We start from the raw sequence: 15,491 nt of genomic DNA on the forward strand, positions 1-15,491 counted from the left end.
TGCCCAGTTGGTTTGTCTTGATGTAGCTAGCTCCTTAATTTCTCTAATTTTCTATGTCGTCTATAGCAGCGCTAACGTTACGGATTTCTGCATGTCTAATGTTAAAGCTAATGTTTTTCTCATTTTCAAAAGCTTTATTCACCCAATTGTGTGTGGTTATCCTTAGATTTATACTTCAGACTTGCCTAAAGGGAATTGTTGATATGTTGTCAATTTTGTCTTGTGGATAACATTTACTCTGGATAAATCCGGTTATGGAGTGTCTTAACAACATTAAACCAACATATTTAGATTGAAAGTGTCAAGATTGTTTTTCTTCTTGCGTGATAGGCAAATATACTTAATGAGATCGCTACATTTGCATATTTTAATAAGACAATTCAGAACAATCATAATACAAAAACGTATTATTGTGTCTACATTAAACTGGTGAAAGTGGATTGTGATATGATTACCGGGGGGAAATGACCCTATTAGGGTGTGATACCTGGCCTTAAAAAACTATTTGGTTTCCTAAACCGTATCGCAAGCGAGGCGTATTTGTGTTTAGGCAAAAAGGGACCTTGAATGACGACTGTAAACACAGGCAATTTAATTTTAGTAATGATTATACAACATTGAGTTAATATTTTTATTTAAACTTTATTTGACTAGACAAGTCAGTTATAAGAACAAATTCTTATTTACAATGACGGCCTTCACCGGCCATACCCGAAATTGTGCGCCACTATATGGGACTCCCAATCACGGCCGGTTGTGATACAGCCTGGGGGTAAAAGGGTTTTAAAAAATCTAGCTCTTGTAAAAAATAAAAGTAAACTCGCAGCATAAGGACTTGACTGTATCGTGTACATATACACTGGCATTTCGTTTTGCTAAATCTTGAATGTATTCCATTGATAACAATAACACTCAAATAGGCTATGAGCTGAACATATATTTTGGTACCATTAGATTTAGGGCCTCGCGTTTTGCTATTATTACGGTAACAGCGGGCATTCCTTGTCACGTGATCAACGAGAGCATCTTTTTGGTCCATTTTGGATGATAGCTGAGTCCTTGTAGCTAACCACGACCCGAAAATGACAAAACTGCAGTTTTTAAACGTATTTTTGACCGAGCGGCTTATGCTCGCTGCCCAGGAGATCTACAAATCTGTCGAAGACACGATTTTGGAATACCAAGAGGAGATTGCGCTCAGGGAAAGGGAGAACGACCATCTGAGACGCAGACTCCGAGACGCTGGGATTGAAATATGGCCAGGTTAGTAGCTAGCGTAGGCTATTATGCTAACGTTAAAGTTAGCGCCGAAGCCGCACGCTAAAGCAAAGTGGTTACTAAACTGTTGTAACGGTACATGCATTGCCAAGCAACTAAAAGGCAATCATTTAAAAAATGTTTTTGACACCCTTGTATTAATGTTGCGAGAACTAACTAACGTTAGCTAGTTAATGTTTTTCAGAAAGCTAATAATGGCAGCTACGCTAACGTAGCTCCTTCACGTAACTAGCTAACTAGCCACCTTTGTTCGTTAGCCAGCTAACTAGCTAGCCAACAAGTTATCTAGCTAGCTGCAGAGATTCAGACTCATTTGACTCAGCTGTTTTGTTTATCATTTCTGAAATCTAGTTCCTTTGATACGTAAATGTAATTGATAGTGTTTTTCCTCGATCGTAAATCATGACTGCCAAGTCCCTCCCTCTCTTCCATCCAGACCGTCAGTCTATGGCACTATTGGAGGAGGAGGATGGCGAGCATCCTCGCCGGGAGTGGAGCCCCAGCATGGGCCATGAGGAGCGAGTCCCCATCCTGATCAAGGAGAAACGGGAGCTCAGGTCCAGCCAGGGGGACGAGCAACTCCGGGGCCACGGCTCCTGCAGCACCCCAGAGTCCATCTTCACTCCTCCCCGCGTCACCAACGAATACCCCCAGGACCCTCCCCACTCCTCTAACCTGCCCCAGAACCCATCGGTGGAGAACAGAGAGCGGGACCCTGGTCCCAGAAGCTCATCCAGACACGTCAAGTCAGAAGTGTCCCACAGAGGCTCCTCATCATCTTCGTCCAACAGCGTCCCGCAGCCCCTCGCCACAGTCAACCCCAACTGCTCCAACGAGAACAACATTGACATCATTGGAGTGGAGAACGGAGGACAGATGTTGGTGTCTGGGTCGAAAGGACGAGCTGGTGGGAGCAGAGGTCAGGCCTCCCATTTAGGTGACCAGGGCAGTAACGCGGCCGCAGAGTGTGGAAAATCCCCCCTCCAGGTGCACGTGTCATCGTTCTGCTGCAAGGTGTGTGGGGAGGCATTCAGCCACATTGGACACCTGCATGTCCATGTCCAGGTGCACACCCGGGAGAAGCCGTACCGCTGCGGGGTGTGTGGGAAGTGTTGCAGCTCCTCCGGCAGGCTCCAGGAGCACGCCAGGAGTCACACTGGAGAGAAGCCGTTCCGCTGCCAGATCTGTGGGAAGGGATTCACCCAGATGGCCCATTTGAAGGTCCACATGCGGATCCACACGGGAGAGAAACCATACAGCTGCCCAGTGTGTGGAAAGTGCTTCAGCCGCTCCGACAAAATCAAACGTCATCTCCAGACCCACAGCCGTGAGGGCACTTACTTCTCAGGGCAGTAAGATGAGGGAGACCACCGGTGGTTGTTAATGAGCGACTGAGTCTGTATGAATGAATTACTGATTATGGGACATTTTTTAAAAGCTAAAATTGCTGCCATTAAGACGGCTTGTTATTTTTCTCTTTCTCTCAAAGAGCTAGGGATTCTGTGACTTTCTTAGAATGTTTTATCTCCTAGTTAACACTTCTCTCCATGCCATAGTTTCTCTCTCATGCAGTAGATTTGTATAGTCGATTTAGTATGTGTCCATTTACTTTTTGTACTTGTCACTGAATGGGATAATAGGGAATCTTTAAACACCAAATTGAACGACTTAGTAGCTAGTCTTTCTGAATGATTTAGTCTTTACTTTTAGTAATGAACTTGGTAGAATGATGATAATGAAGTCTTCCACTATGCGCCTTGAAATGGAGATGCGTTCAGGCTTGCAACAATAAGCAGCATTCCAAAACGTGGTGGTCTTGCCCCAGACGATTTGCACAGGGCCAATTTACACATTTCTAAACTAAATTGTTTGTTTTTTTTCATTAATTTTTAAAAAGTATATCACAGCTTCTTCTAAAACCCACTAATCTTATTTCCTCAGTCAGCTGGCTGAAGTACATAAGATGTTTTTATTTGTAATTCTAATTAACAATGGCTAACCGTATGGGCATTGACTAAACAGTTGTCCATTCCTTGAGTTTACAAATATGGATATAAGTACACATGTTCACCATTTGTTAGTTAGGGTCGGGTAGGTTAGGCAATAGCCCTGCCTGCTCGATTCAAGGTTTCTGTACAGTCACCTAAAGCCTCCCTGATACAACTGATGTTAAAGGACCATTTGCCTCTCTCGTCATCATTGCAGAACTGTGTACTGCCACCTGAATTTCAGTCAACTAACTTATCTTACAATTAAAAACATACTTATCAGTGAGGATTCAATGCAAAGACTGCTATTTTGCAAGATAAATGTTGCCTTCATAAGGATTGTTTGCTAATTCTGTATATGACCACTATCTATCCCCCCACCTCTGATGCATATAGTGTGTGTCCTCTCTATGACCCGCACTACAGAATTTGACCAACACGGTGCAGAGACCAACAGATTCCCCAGCTGAGCCATACAGTATTACCCTGTATCTGAGCTGCTTGTTCCTGATTGTTGGTCCTGAGCTCAGCACTGCACATACTGTATATTCACTATAGTAAAGATCTGTTCTTGATGGCCAGTTTAAGTGTAACATACGTTTTGTTACAGACAGATCAAGCCTACTCCTGGAATCAAAAGCACTTTAGATAGTTTATATTGCAAGTGCTTGTAATCTAGGGGTAGACTTAATGCAAGTCTCTACCTTTTTAGAAGTTTTTATCAGAACTTGAGCAGTGCCTAGCTGAGAACGAGGCACATGAACAAGCAGTAGGCCTATGGCCTGGACCAGAGACAAACCATTGCCCAATCCCCTAGGCAAGTGTCTTGGGCAATAGGTGCTTGGGGTTGTTACTAGTAGACAGGGTCTTTATCTCCTCTCAGGACTGAGGCTACTACAGTAGGCCCTCTAATTTAACCAGCATTCCTCCCCTTCTCTCCCACACAGTTTATTCTGGGACACCGCTGCTCCCACACACACACACACAACTGTACAGTGTTGTATCATTATGTAATAAATGTAATTTTTTAAATAAAGTAGTCTGAGTACCTTGTCTAAATTGTCAGGTTCCTTCCACACAAGGCACAGCTGAGCTTCAGATTGAATAATGCGAGAGTGCATTATCGGACAGCGGATCAAATGAAAGTTTGAATACTAACTATCCTTAACCTAGAAGTACAGTGTAACAAACTTAACTTTTATATCTTATGTTTAACTCTGCATTGTTGGAAGAGGACCTGTAAGTAAAAGTTTTACTGTTAATCTACATCTGTCAACAAAGCATGTGACAAATAACATTTGATTTCGATAGCCACTGCAGAGAAGCTCAATCCCCAATCAAGATGGTGCTACCCATGCCTATCCAAACCTTTCCGATCTACAAAAGTGGTTAGGGTTTGATTTGGGATTCAGGGTTTAGGTACCACATACATTCTGGAATAGATATATCTATAGAGCCTCACAGTGGTGTCAAAACCTAGCTGAAAAACAAGGAAATGGGTCCAATTGTTTTTCGAGCATACATTTTTCACAGGGGATTTTGGAAATACTCCAAAGGCTGTGTTTTGTGTAGGCATACGTACCCAGGCGTGATGTTTAGATAACCATGTAAATCTCAGACATGGTGACTTATCAATATAGTTGGCTCTATTTACTCTGATTTGAAAATGCTAATTAGTGTCGAAGCAGACATCATGCAAAACTACAGATCCCTGCAGGCTCCTGCATGTCATCTCTAGCTGACATCTTGGCTAACAGGTATTGTGTCAATTTTAAACTTGCACAAAACAGTTCACAGAATTGTCCATTTCAAAGAAATGTAGCCAATTTATGAATTACTACATTTAGCTAATCCAGATTGTCTTACCTTTGCCTCGATTCGCCAGTCTTGCCCAGATCGTGGCATTTGTAGTTATTTAATGATAGCCACATTAGGATAATTTATTTCATTTTTGGGGGTAAATACAGGCGAATATATTGACAAGTCTCCTTTTCCTATAAATTTACAAGGCTATCAAAACCTCATGCCAGGGTAAGCCTACATGAAACACAGACCTTATTTGAAGTGTTTCTAAAATCCCCTATGGGAAAAACGATTGGAACCATTTCCCTGTTAGATCACTAGGTTTTATGGATATTATGACAAACTTTTGTACGCTAATAATCTATTGTATTCCATGTGCTAATTAATTTGTCTCTGATGGTACAATTATTTCAACTGCCCCAGGTTCTCAAGTACTTACGGTAACTAACAATTTCTGATTGCGTCACATTCTCAAGGCGTTTTGTTGTGTTGAAGATTATCTATTATATTGACAAGATGGTCTATAGACCGCTTTAACAATGGAAATACATGGAAACATTCTTGATCTAGCCCATGATTTAATGTAGAAAATATCACAGGAGGTTGGTGGCCCCTTATTTGGGGAGCACGGGCTGGTGGTAACAGCTGGAGCGGCATAGGTGGAATGGCATTGTAAATTACACGGGCAGGGAGCAGGTCTCGAACCCTCAACCTCCCAGCCCGAAGTCCAGCGCGCTATCGATTGTGCCCCAAAAGCATGCTCAAGCGGCAGTGGCGATATCTACACTTTTTAACCCAGGTTCGTTTCAATTTGTTTGCCATTCCATTTGTTCCATTCCAGCCATTATTATGAGCCGCCATCCCTTCAGCCGCCTCCACTGATTTCAATAAACAACCAGAAGTTATGACGCTAGTAATAGCCTAAACCACATGTGTCAAACTAATTCCACGTATGGTCGAGTTTCTAAAGAATTCCCCTCACCTGGTTATCTAGGTTTTATTTAAAGGAAAAAAACTAAAAACCTACGGACCCTCGGCCGTCCGCTTCAAGCCAAGCGTCCTCCATGTCCACTCTTTTCTCTCTCCCCACCCGTGAAATTTCAGTCGCATCTCACCCCTGCATTTATTTGTCCATCAAACATGTAGACAACTCGTTTAGCCACGCTAATTGGAGTAATGTAATTAGCTAAAATGTAATACTGTTGATTTCACAGGTACAAAATGAAGGAAAAGGAACTATAAGAACCGTTACTTTTGGGGTGTTAAACCGGTTCAGAACTTCATGCTGGTTGGACCACTGGGACAGGACGAAATATATAGGGGTTCTGCTCAGAGAAGAACGATAGGAAACCGTTAACAACCCAAAGATTATGAAACGTCCATTAGATCAAATAACGCTCACATATCAAAATAGCAATTCACTTTTATCATGACCAAATTCGACACTCGTTGCCCCTCATAACAAACAAAAAAAGAATACTCACTTGACACGTTGTGTGCTTAAGGCTATAAATCTAGGCGGAGTCGAACCTCCCGCTTCGCCTCTTTCCTCTCCGCTTGTGTTTAGCGGGTAAATGTGCCCTGGCTACCATCGACCCTCAAAATGACGAAATTACAATTTCTAAATGTATTTTTGACAGAAAAGTTGATGTTAGCTGCCCAAGATATATATAAGCAAGTGGAAGAGACCATATTAGAATACCAGGAGGAAATATTCCAGGGAAAGCGAGAGAATGACAAACTGAGACGCAAGCTTCACGATAATGGGATTCCATGGCCAGGTTAGTAGCTAGCTTGCTCTAAGAAAAATAACCCCGGGGTTTTATAGGCGATAATTTGTGAAAAACTGGGCCAAGGTGTTCGGAGCATGCTATAGATACCCGATTAGCACAGATGGTCGCCTCTGTCTAATGATTTTTTTTTAACGCTGTAAACATGAAACTATGGCATTGTGGGAATCCTAACCTTATAAAGGTGTGTAGTAATTTAACCTTTTCGTTTTTTGACTTCTTTATCGCTGATATGAAAGATAAGGGCCTTACGGTAACAAAACCGTACTACACCACGCATCACTTAACGCTCAGACCGAGTCGGGGCTCTTATTAAAACAGAAGATACTTTCGTGAATAGACGCTATAGTTAGTGTCTATGAATAGGCTAGTAGATAGCTAACGTTTGCTGACTAGCAAGCGGTGCTAGCGAGGATAATATGCACACATTGTCATTTGTTATTTTATCTGAAATACGCCGTTATGCTTCAGCTAACCAACAATTAACGTGCCATATGCCAGTGGCTATCTTGGCAGATTAGCTAGATAATTTAACTCTTTGCAGAGACTGCTAGCTAGCATTCATGCCTAGCAAATCCCATAGTTGTCAATACATTCTGTGTATTCTGTTTCTCGCTAGCTGTGAGTTGGTTAACTCAAACTCAGAACTGGGTGGTAGCAGGTCGTGATGCCCAAGTAAAGGTGCCTAGTTAACAACACTACGTTTTCCCTTCTTGACTTTCAGACCAAGAACCCTTTTCTCCTGTAGAATCTGAGGAGGAGGAGGGAGCCATTGGGCATAAGCAGGAACCAGACCTCGGACAGACTTTGGAGAAACAGGAGGGAAGGGCCAGAAGGGAGGAAAAGCTGTTTAGGGGACTGGTCCCGCTGTCTAGATTCGTTCCTTCTGATGGAAATGATGACTATGATCAGAACCCACCTCAACCCACCTCGCATCAGTTCCAAATACAAACTCACACTGGGAAGACTATAGAGGGAGGCTTTCTATCAAGCTCAACAACCTCCAATCCAATCAAAACAGAGACTGATAGATTGGGCGTCTGTCCATTAGATGATACATCAAGTGACCCAAATACTTTCTCTTCAGGGAACCTCGACCTTTCGGCAGCACAGAGTGAGAACAGTGTAAGTATGATGGGGGTGGAAGGTGGTGACGAACTACTGTCAGGATTTGAGGCTCTACAGATACCGCTACACACTGAAAATTCAAATTCCCTTCAAATCCACCACGACACGTCATTGTGTTGCAAGGTGTGTGGGAAACCCTGTAGACACATGGGCCATTTAAATGCACATGTGCGAATGCACACGAAGGAGAAGCCATTTCTCTGTGGCTTGTGTGGTAAGTCCTTTAGCTCGTCTGGGAGGTTGAAAGGCCACCAGAGGATTCACACAGGGGAGAAGCCCTACCAATGTCATATCTGTAGGAAACGTTTCAATCAGACGGCACACCTGAAGGTACACCTGAGAGTCCACACAGGGGAGAAACCATTTAGTTGTCCCGTCTGTGGGAAAAGCTTCAGTCAATCCAACAAGGTGAAAAGACACCTTGTGACACATTCTAGAGATGGTTCGTTCCTACCAGGCCTATAACGGAGATGTTTGTTTAATGAAGATGTTTGTTCAATGATGTTTGTTTAAGGAGATGTTTGTTCAAATCCATTCTGGTGTAGGAAATATTTAGGCTACTGGTTTATAAGGAGGATTTTAACATGTCTTCCCAACCATACAGTGCATTTGAAAAGTATTCAGATCCCTTCACTTTTTTCACATTTTGTTACGTTACAGCCTTGTTCTAAAATGGATTAAATACATTTTCCTCATCAACCTACACACAATACCCCATAATGACAAAGCGAAAACAGGTTTTTAGAAAAAAAATAACTGAAATACCTTATTTACATAAGTACTCAGACCCTTTGCTATGATTCGAAATTGAGCTCCGGGGCATCCTGTTTCCATTGATCATCCTTGAGATGTTTCTACACGTTGATTGTAAATTCAATTGATTGGACATGATTTGGAAAGGCACACATCTGTTTTATATAAGGTCCCAGAGTTGACAGTGCATGTCAGAGAAAAAACCAAGCCATGAGGTCGAAGGAATTGTCCGTAGATCTCAGAGACAGGATTGTGTCGACTCACAGATCTGGGGAAGGGTACCAAAAAATGTCTGCAGCATTGAAGCTCACCAAGAACACAATGGCCTCCATCATTCCTAAATGTAAAACGTTTGGAACCACGAAGACTCTTCCGAGAGCTGGCCGCCCGGCCAAACTGAGCAATCGGAGGAGAAGGGCCTTTGTCAGGGAGGTGACCAAGAACCCGATGGTCACTGATAGAACCTTCCAGAAGGACAACCATCTGTGCAGAACTCCACCAATCAGGCCTTTATGGTAGAGTGGCCAGACAGAAGCCACTCTTCAGTAAAAGGCACATGACAGCCCGCTTGGAGTTTTCCAAAAGGTGTCTGAAGGACACTCAGACTATGAGAAACAAGATTCTCTCATCTGATGAAACCAAGATTGAACTCTTTGGCCTGGATGGCAAGCGTCACATCTGGAGGAAAACTGGCACAATCTCTACAGTGAAGCATGGTGATGGCAGTGTCATGCTGTGGGGATGTTTTTTAGTGGCAGGGACTGGGAGACTAGTCAGGATCAAGGGAAAGATGAACGGTGCAAAGTACAGCGAGATCCTTGATGAAAACCTTCTCCATAGCGCTCAGGACCTCAGACTGGAGGTTCACCTTCCAACAGGACAACGACTAACACAGCCAAGACAACGCAGGAGTGGCTCCAGGACAAGTCTCTGAATGTCCTTGAGTGACCTAGCCAGAGCCCGGACTTGAACCCGATCGAACATCTCTGGAGAGACCTGAAAAAGCTGTGAAGCGACGCTCCCCATCCAACTTGACAGAGCTTGAGAGGATCTACAGAGAAGAGTGGGAGAAACTCCCCAAATACAGACGTGCCAAGCTTGTTGCATCATAGCAAAGAAGACTTGAGGCTGCAATCGCTGCCAAAGGTGCTTCAACAAACTACTGATCAACAAACTACTGAGTAAAAGGTCTGAAGACTTATGTAAATGTTATATTTCAGTTTTTTTTATTTAGATACCTTTGCAAAAATGTATAACCTGTTTTTGTTTCATCATTGAAGTATTGTGTGTAGATGAGGGGTAAAAAAAAACAATTTAATCAATTTTAGAATAAGGCTGTAGCGTAACTTGATGTGGGAAAAGTCAAGGGGTCTGAATACTTTATGAATGCACGTTGTCTATGTAATACTTTACCTCAATGGCATTGTCTATGTAAAGAAATGGTCAAATGTATTATTATTTTTAAATTGGTATGCCTACAAGTACAGAAATATAATTTCCTGTTATACATTTTGTTAGTCAAAGGACTCAAACATCCAAACTATTCTCTTCATTGACTGACATCTATTGGTAATGCATTTCAATGTTATTTACTTTGAATATTCTTCAAGCATTTGACTCCTTTCACACTGCATTTTGATACCTTTTGAAAAATCGAAATAATGCTATTTTGTCATTTTAGACCTTTAGGCAATTAGCCTAGTGTAGGCTAGTGACCTTCATAAACAGAAGTGCAATGTGATCTTGGTGAAAACAGTTATTGGACAGTTTGATGTAAATGGGATGTTTTGGAAATTTTTGTGTTGTGTATTTTTGTAAATAAAGGCCAGAATTGTTGAAACAAAACATCAGATTTTTTTTGTTTTTATTTAGTTGTGGGTGTTTTTGGATGATAGTCGTCCCTTAAAATGTTAAGCCGAGATGTCAAGAAGGTTTTAGATTCTGCGAAGTCGGGTGAATGATGGTAGCTGCTGATTCAATGCCAAGAAACAACGCTCCAAAGTGGGAAAGCTTCATAATCACTCAGAATCAGCTTCACAGTGGTCGGCTGACTTAATATTCCTTTAGTTGAGTTCAGTATGTAGAACATATAGAATGTATTCTGGGAACAGACAACTATACAGTCTATGTGTGGTTTTGTGGCCAATCCACCACCTCAACTGTTCACCCCTCTTCTGAATTGTGAGGTCCCTCCCAGAAAATGTTAAACCATTCATAATAAATGTAATAATCAAGAAAGTCTTGTATACATTTTCTACCTATGTGGGTTCCAGGACTATGAGAACACTGATGACTTCTGGTGCTGTGCTGTGCTGTGCGGTGTGGAAGGAAAGCAAGGAGGAAGTGGAGGGTGTGGTTCCCAGTACCTGGGTGGTGGGCAGGAAGGTAATTTCACCTCCAGCCAATGGCAGGAAAGTCCTGAAAGAAAGACACAAGCCAGGAGCCAATTGGACAGCATATGAGGTCAAACTATTCTCAGGTACTGAAGCATCCAACCCACCACGTACAGTGCATTCGGAAAGTATTCAGACCCCTTGTCTTTTTCCACATTTTGTTACATTACAGCCTTATTCTAAAATTGATTAAATTTGTTTTTTTTCCTCAATTTATAAAAATACCCAATAATGACAAAGTAAAACAGGTTGTTAGAAATTTTAGCAAATGTAAAAAAAACAACAACTGAAATATCACATTTACGTAAGTATTCAGACCTTTTACGCAGTACTTTAAAGCAATTCTGGCAGTGATTACAGCCTCCAGTCTTCTTGGGTATGACGCTACATACTTGGCACACCTGTATTTGGGGAGTTTCTCACATTCTTCTATGCAGATCCTCTCAAGCCCTGTCAGGTTGGATGGGGAGCGTCGCTGCATAGCTATTTTCAGGTCTCTTCAGAGATGTTCGATTGGGTTCATGTCCGGGCTCTGGCTGGGCCACTCAATGACATTCTGAGGCTTGTTCGGAAGCCACTCCTGTATTGTCTTGGCTTAATGCTTTCGGTCGTTGTCCTGTTTGAAGGTGAATCTTCACTCCAGTCTGAGGTCCTGAGCGCTCTGGACCAGGTTTTCATCAAGGATCTCTCTGTAATTTGCTCTGTTCATCTTTCCCTCGATTCTGACTAGTCTCTCAGTCCCTGCTGCTGAAAAACATCCTTACAGCATTATGCTGCCGCCAACATGCTTCACCGTATGGGATGGTGCCAGGTTTCCTCCAGAATTGATGCTTGGCATTCAGGCAAAAGGGTTCAATCTTGGTTTCATCAGACCAGAGAATCTTGTTTCACATGGTCTGAGTCTAAGCGGGCTGTCATGTGCCTTTTACTGAGGAATGGCTTCTGTCTGGCCACTCTACCATAAAGACCTGATTGGTGGAGTGTTGTAGAGATGGTTGTCCTTCTGGACGTTTCTCCCATCTCCACAGAGGAACTCTGGAGCTCTGTCTGTGACCATTGTGTTCTTGGTCACCTCTGACGAAGGCTCATCCCCCCCCATTGCTCAGTTTGGCCGGTCGACCAGCTCTAGAAAGAGCCTTGGTGGTTCCAAAATTCTTCCATTTAAGAATGATTGAGGCCACTTCTTGGGGACCTTCAATGCTGCAGACATTTTTGTCACCCTTCCCCAGATCTATGCCTCGACACAATCCTGTCTCGGAGCTCTACGGACAATTCCTTCGACCTCATGGCTTGGTTTTTGCTCTGACATGCATGAAAATGTAATTATGTTGAAACCATTGGAAATATAACTGATGGGCGCCACTGCACTGTATAGAGATTGAGGTGCAAGCCGTTGCTGTGCGCTCATTGGCTCTTATTTGAGCCGCTTCTCGCTCTGTTTGCTAGAAATATACACTACCGTTCTAAAGTTTGGGGTCACATAGAAATGTCCTTGTTATAAAGGCCCTTTTTCCCCCCATGAAAATAACATCAAATTGATAAGAAATACAGTGTAGACATTGTAATGTTGTAAATGACTATTGTAGCTGGAAACGGCAGATTTGTTTATGGAATATCTACATAGGCGTACAGAGGCCCATTATCAGCAACCATCACTCCTGTGTTCCAATGCAATGTTGTGTTAGCTAGTTTATCATTTTAAAAGGTGAATTGATCATTAGAAAACCCTTTTGCAGATATGTTAGCACAGCTGAAAACTGTTCTGCTGATTTAAAGAAGCAATAAAACTGGCCTTCTTTAGATTAGTTAAGCGTCTGGAGTTTCAGCATTTGTGGGTTCGATTACAGGCTCAAAATTGCCAAAAACAAAGGACTTCTGAAACTCATCAGTCTATTCTTGTTCTGAAAAATGAAGGCTATCCCATGCGAGAAATTGCGAAGAAACTGAAGATCTCGTACAATGCTGTGTACTACTCCCTTCACAGAACAGCGCAAACTGGCTCTAACCAGAATAGAAAGAGTGGGAGGCCCCGGTGCAAGTAAATCTCACTTTTAAAAGTTAATATTCTGTTAACTCATACCCAAATAATGTTGACTCCTCTTATACTGGTATTTGTGGCCAAAGTATAAATTGGATCATTTTTTTTTTTTTTAAACACCTCAAACAAAATTGCTTGCTGTTTCCTCATAGAGGTTGTCAGTAAATGTAAGAGATAAAAATATTACCTTATTTGGGGTCACTGAATAAGATACAATTATGCTGGTCTCACATCCCTCTTTAGTTTTGTTTACGCTAAGGCTTGGTCATATACTATTGGTTAACAACCAATACTCTAAATGCTTTAAATACAGCCGGAGCTACTCTGTATGGTTTCAGAATCTCTGGAGGAGTGTGAAGGGCACAGTAGGTCCAGTGATGAGCTGACTGACAACGGAGACAACATGTGAGCCTAACACGCAGAGGAAGATGGGCGAGGGACGCATTACTGGTCAGTGTGAGAAGTCCTAAACATAGACGTGGATTAATTAGGATTGTTTATGTAGAACAGTGTGTTTAACTAACATTTTATTTCCATAAACATTTACAAAATACACTATGCAGATACCTCAAGGAGGACCCCATGGAGATGAAACACACAGGTGAGAGAATGTTTAGATTGTGTTCGGCCACTGTTTTACATTCACTGTTCTAGCTATATGTATGAAACACAATTTTGTAGTGTTACATGAAGTGTAAGTGTATTCATACATGTATACTCATTGCCTGTTTGTTGAAAGTTGTGGCAGGTTCATCAAACTCCCCTCTGCTCTCCTCTTCAGAAATGTCGAAATCTGGAACCCTGGAGGAAAGTTCTGCAGTTCTACAAGCAGAACCTCATCTCGATCCATCTGATGTCAGAGGGCAAGTTAGGTTACCCTATATCTACCAGTGTTATTTCCAATTGGTTTGCCACACACATGGTCTATGTCATTTTGAGACGCTGTACACTAAATGACCAAAAGTATGTGGAACATCTCATTCCAAAATCATGGGCATTAATATAGAATGGTAACGCTCATGCAAGCGGTTGCTCCCGACACCACTTGGGTATACTGCAGCATCCACCGAGAGGCTTTTGCTGCCAAGGGAATGCCTGGCAACTTGAAAGACGTTTTGTACACTACAGTGAAAATGGTTAACTTTGTTAAAGCAAGGCCCCTGAACTCCCGTGTATTTTCTGCACTATGCAATGATATGGGCAGCGACCATGTAACACTCGTTATCTAGGGGCAAAGTATTGACACTTTCTTTTTTTTAAATTGAGAGACCAGCTTAAAGTTTTGACTGACCATAATCTTCACTTGTCTGACCGCTGGCATGATGACGAGTTTCTCACACGACTGGCCTATCTGGGTGATGTTTTTTCCCGCCTGAATGATCTGAATCTAGGATTACAGGGACTCTCCGCAACTATATTCAATGTGCAGGACAAAATTGAGGCTATGATTAAGAAGTTGGAGAGCTTCTCTGTCTGCATTAACAAGGACAACACACAGGTTTTTCCATCATTGTATGATTTTATTTGTGTGTAAATGAACTCCAGCTTATGGACAATGTCAAATGTGATATAGCGAAGCACCTGAGTGAGTTGGGTGCGCAATTACGCAGGTACTATACCAATGCGGATGACAAACAACTGGATTCGTTATCCCTTTCATGCCCTGCCTCCAGTCCACTTGATATCTGAACAAGAGAGCCTCATCGAAATTGCAGCAAGCGGTTCTGTGAAAATGTAATTTAATCAGAAGCCACTGCCAGATTTCTGGATAGGGCTGCACTCAGTTTCTTGCCTTGGCAAATCGCATTGTTAAGACACTGATGCACTTTGCAACCACATACCTATGTGAGAGTGGATTCTCAGCTCTCACTAGCATGAAAACTAAATACAGACACGGACTGTATGTGCAAAATGATTTAAGACTGAGCCTCTCACCAACACAACCCAACATTGCAGAGTTATGTGCATCCTTTCAAGCACATGCTTCTCATTACCCGTGGTGAGTTATTCACAATTTTCGATGATCAAATAAGGTTTTATATGTAAGATGGTTAAATAAAGAGCAAAATGATTGATTATTATGTTATTATTTGTGCCCTGGCCCAGTATGAGCTGTTTGTCACTTCCCATGAGTCGGGTTGTGACAAACTCACACTAATTCTTATGTTTAATAAATGTATTGTATAGTGTGTGTGTGGCAGGCTTACAATGACGGCAAAAAACAACATTTGAGAGTGCGCTGACCCTGGTGCCAGAGGGTATGCAGCTGGACGGGTATGAGACTATAAAAAAAAAACATTTGGGAACCACTGCATTAGAT

At 42.2% G+C, this 15,491-nt stretch overlaps 1 protein-coding gene and 1 long non-coding RNA gene across 2 annotated transcripts; both read left to right on the plus strand.

The window, feature by feature from the left end:
* Positions 1-993: 993 nt before the first annotated feature.
* On the plus strand, positions 994-4,302 carry LOC135542305 (zinc finger protein 468-like). The gene is made up of 2 exons (XM_064969183.1): positions 994-1,263; positions 1,715-4,302. The coding sequence occupies exons 1-2, from the start codon at positions 1,083-1,085 to the stop codon at positions 2,632-2,634; spliced, it is 1,101 nt and encodes a 366-aa protein (XP_064825255.1). The 5' UTR covers positions 994-1,082; the 3' UTR covers positions 2,635-4,302.
* Positions 4,303-6,600: 2,298 nt separating this feature from the next.
* Positions 6,601-15,222, plus strand: LOC135542306 (uncharacterized). Its single transcript, XR_010456046.1, has 6 exons — positions 6,601-6,850; positions 7,584-7,984; positions 11,014-11,219; positions 13,510-13,621; positions 13,735-13,772; positions 13,953-15,222. It is a non-coding gene; the product is annotated as an uncharacterized LOC135542306 (long non-coding RNA).
* The last annotated feature ends 269 nt before the right edge of the window (positions 15,223-15,491 follow it).

This window comes from Oncorhynchus masou, chromosome 6, assembly GCF_036934945.1.
Source record: "Oncorhynchus masou masou isolate Uvic2021 chromosome 6, UVic_Omas_1.1, whole genome shotgun sequence".
Lineage (NCBI taxonomy): Eukaryota > Metazoa > Chordata > Actinopteri > Salmoniformes > Salmonidae > Oncorhynchus > Oncorhynchus masou.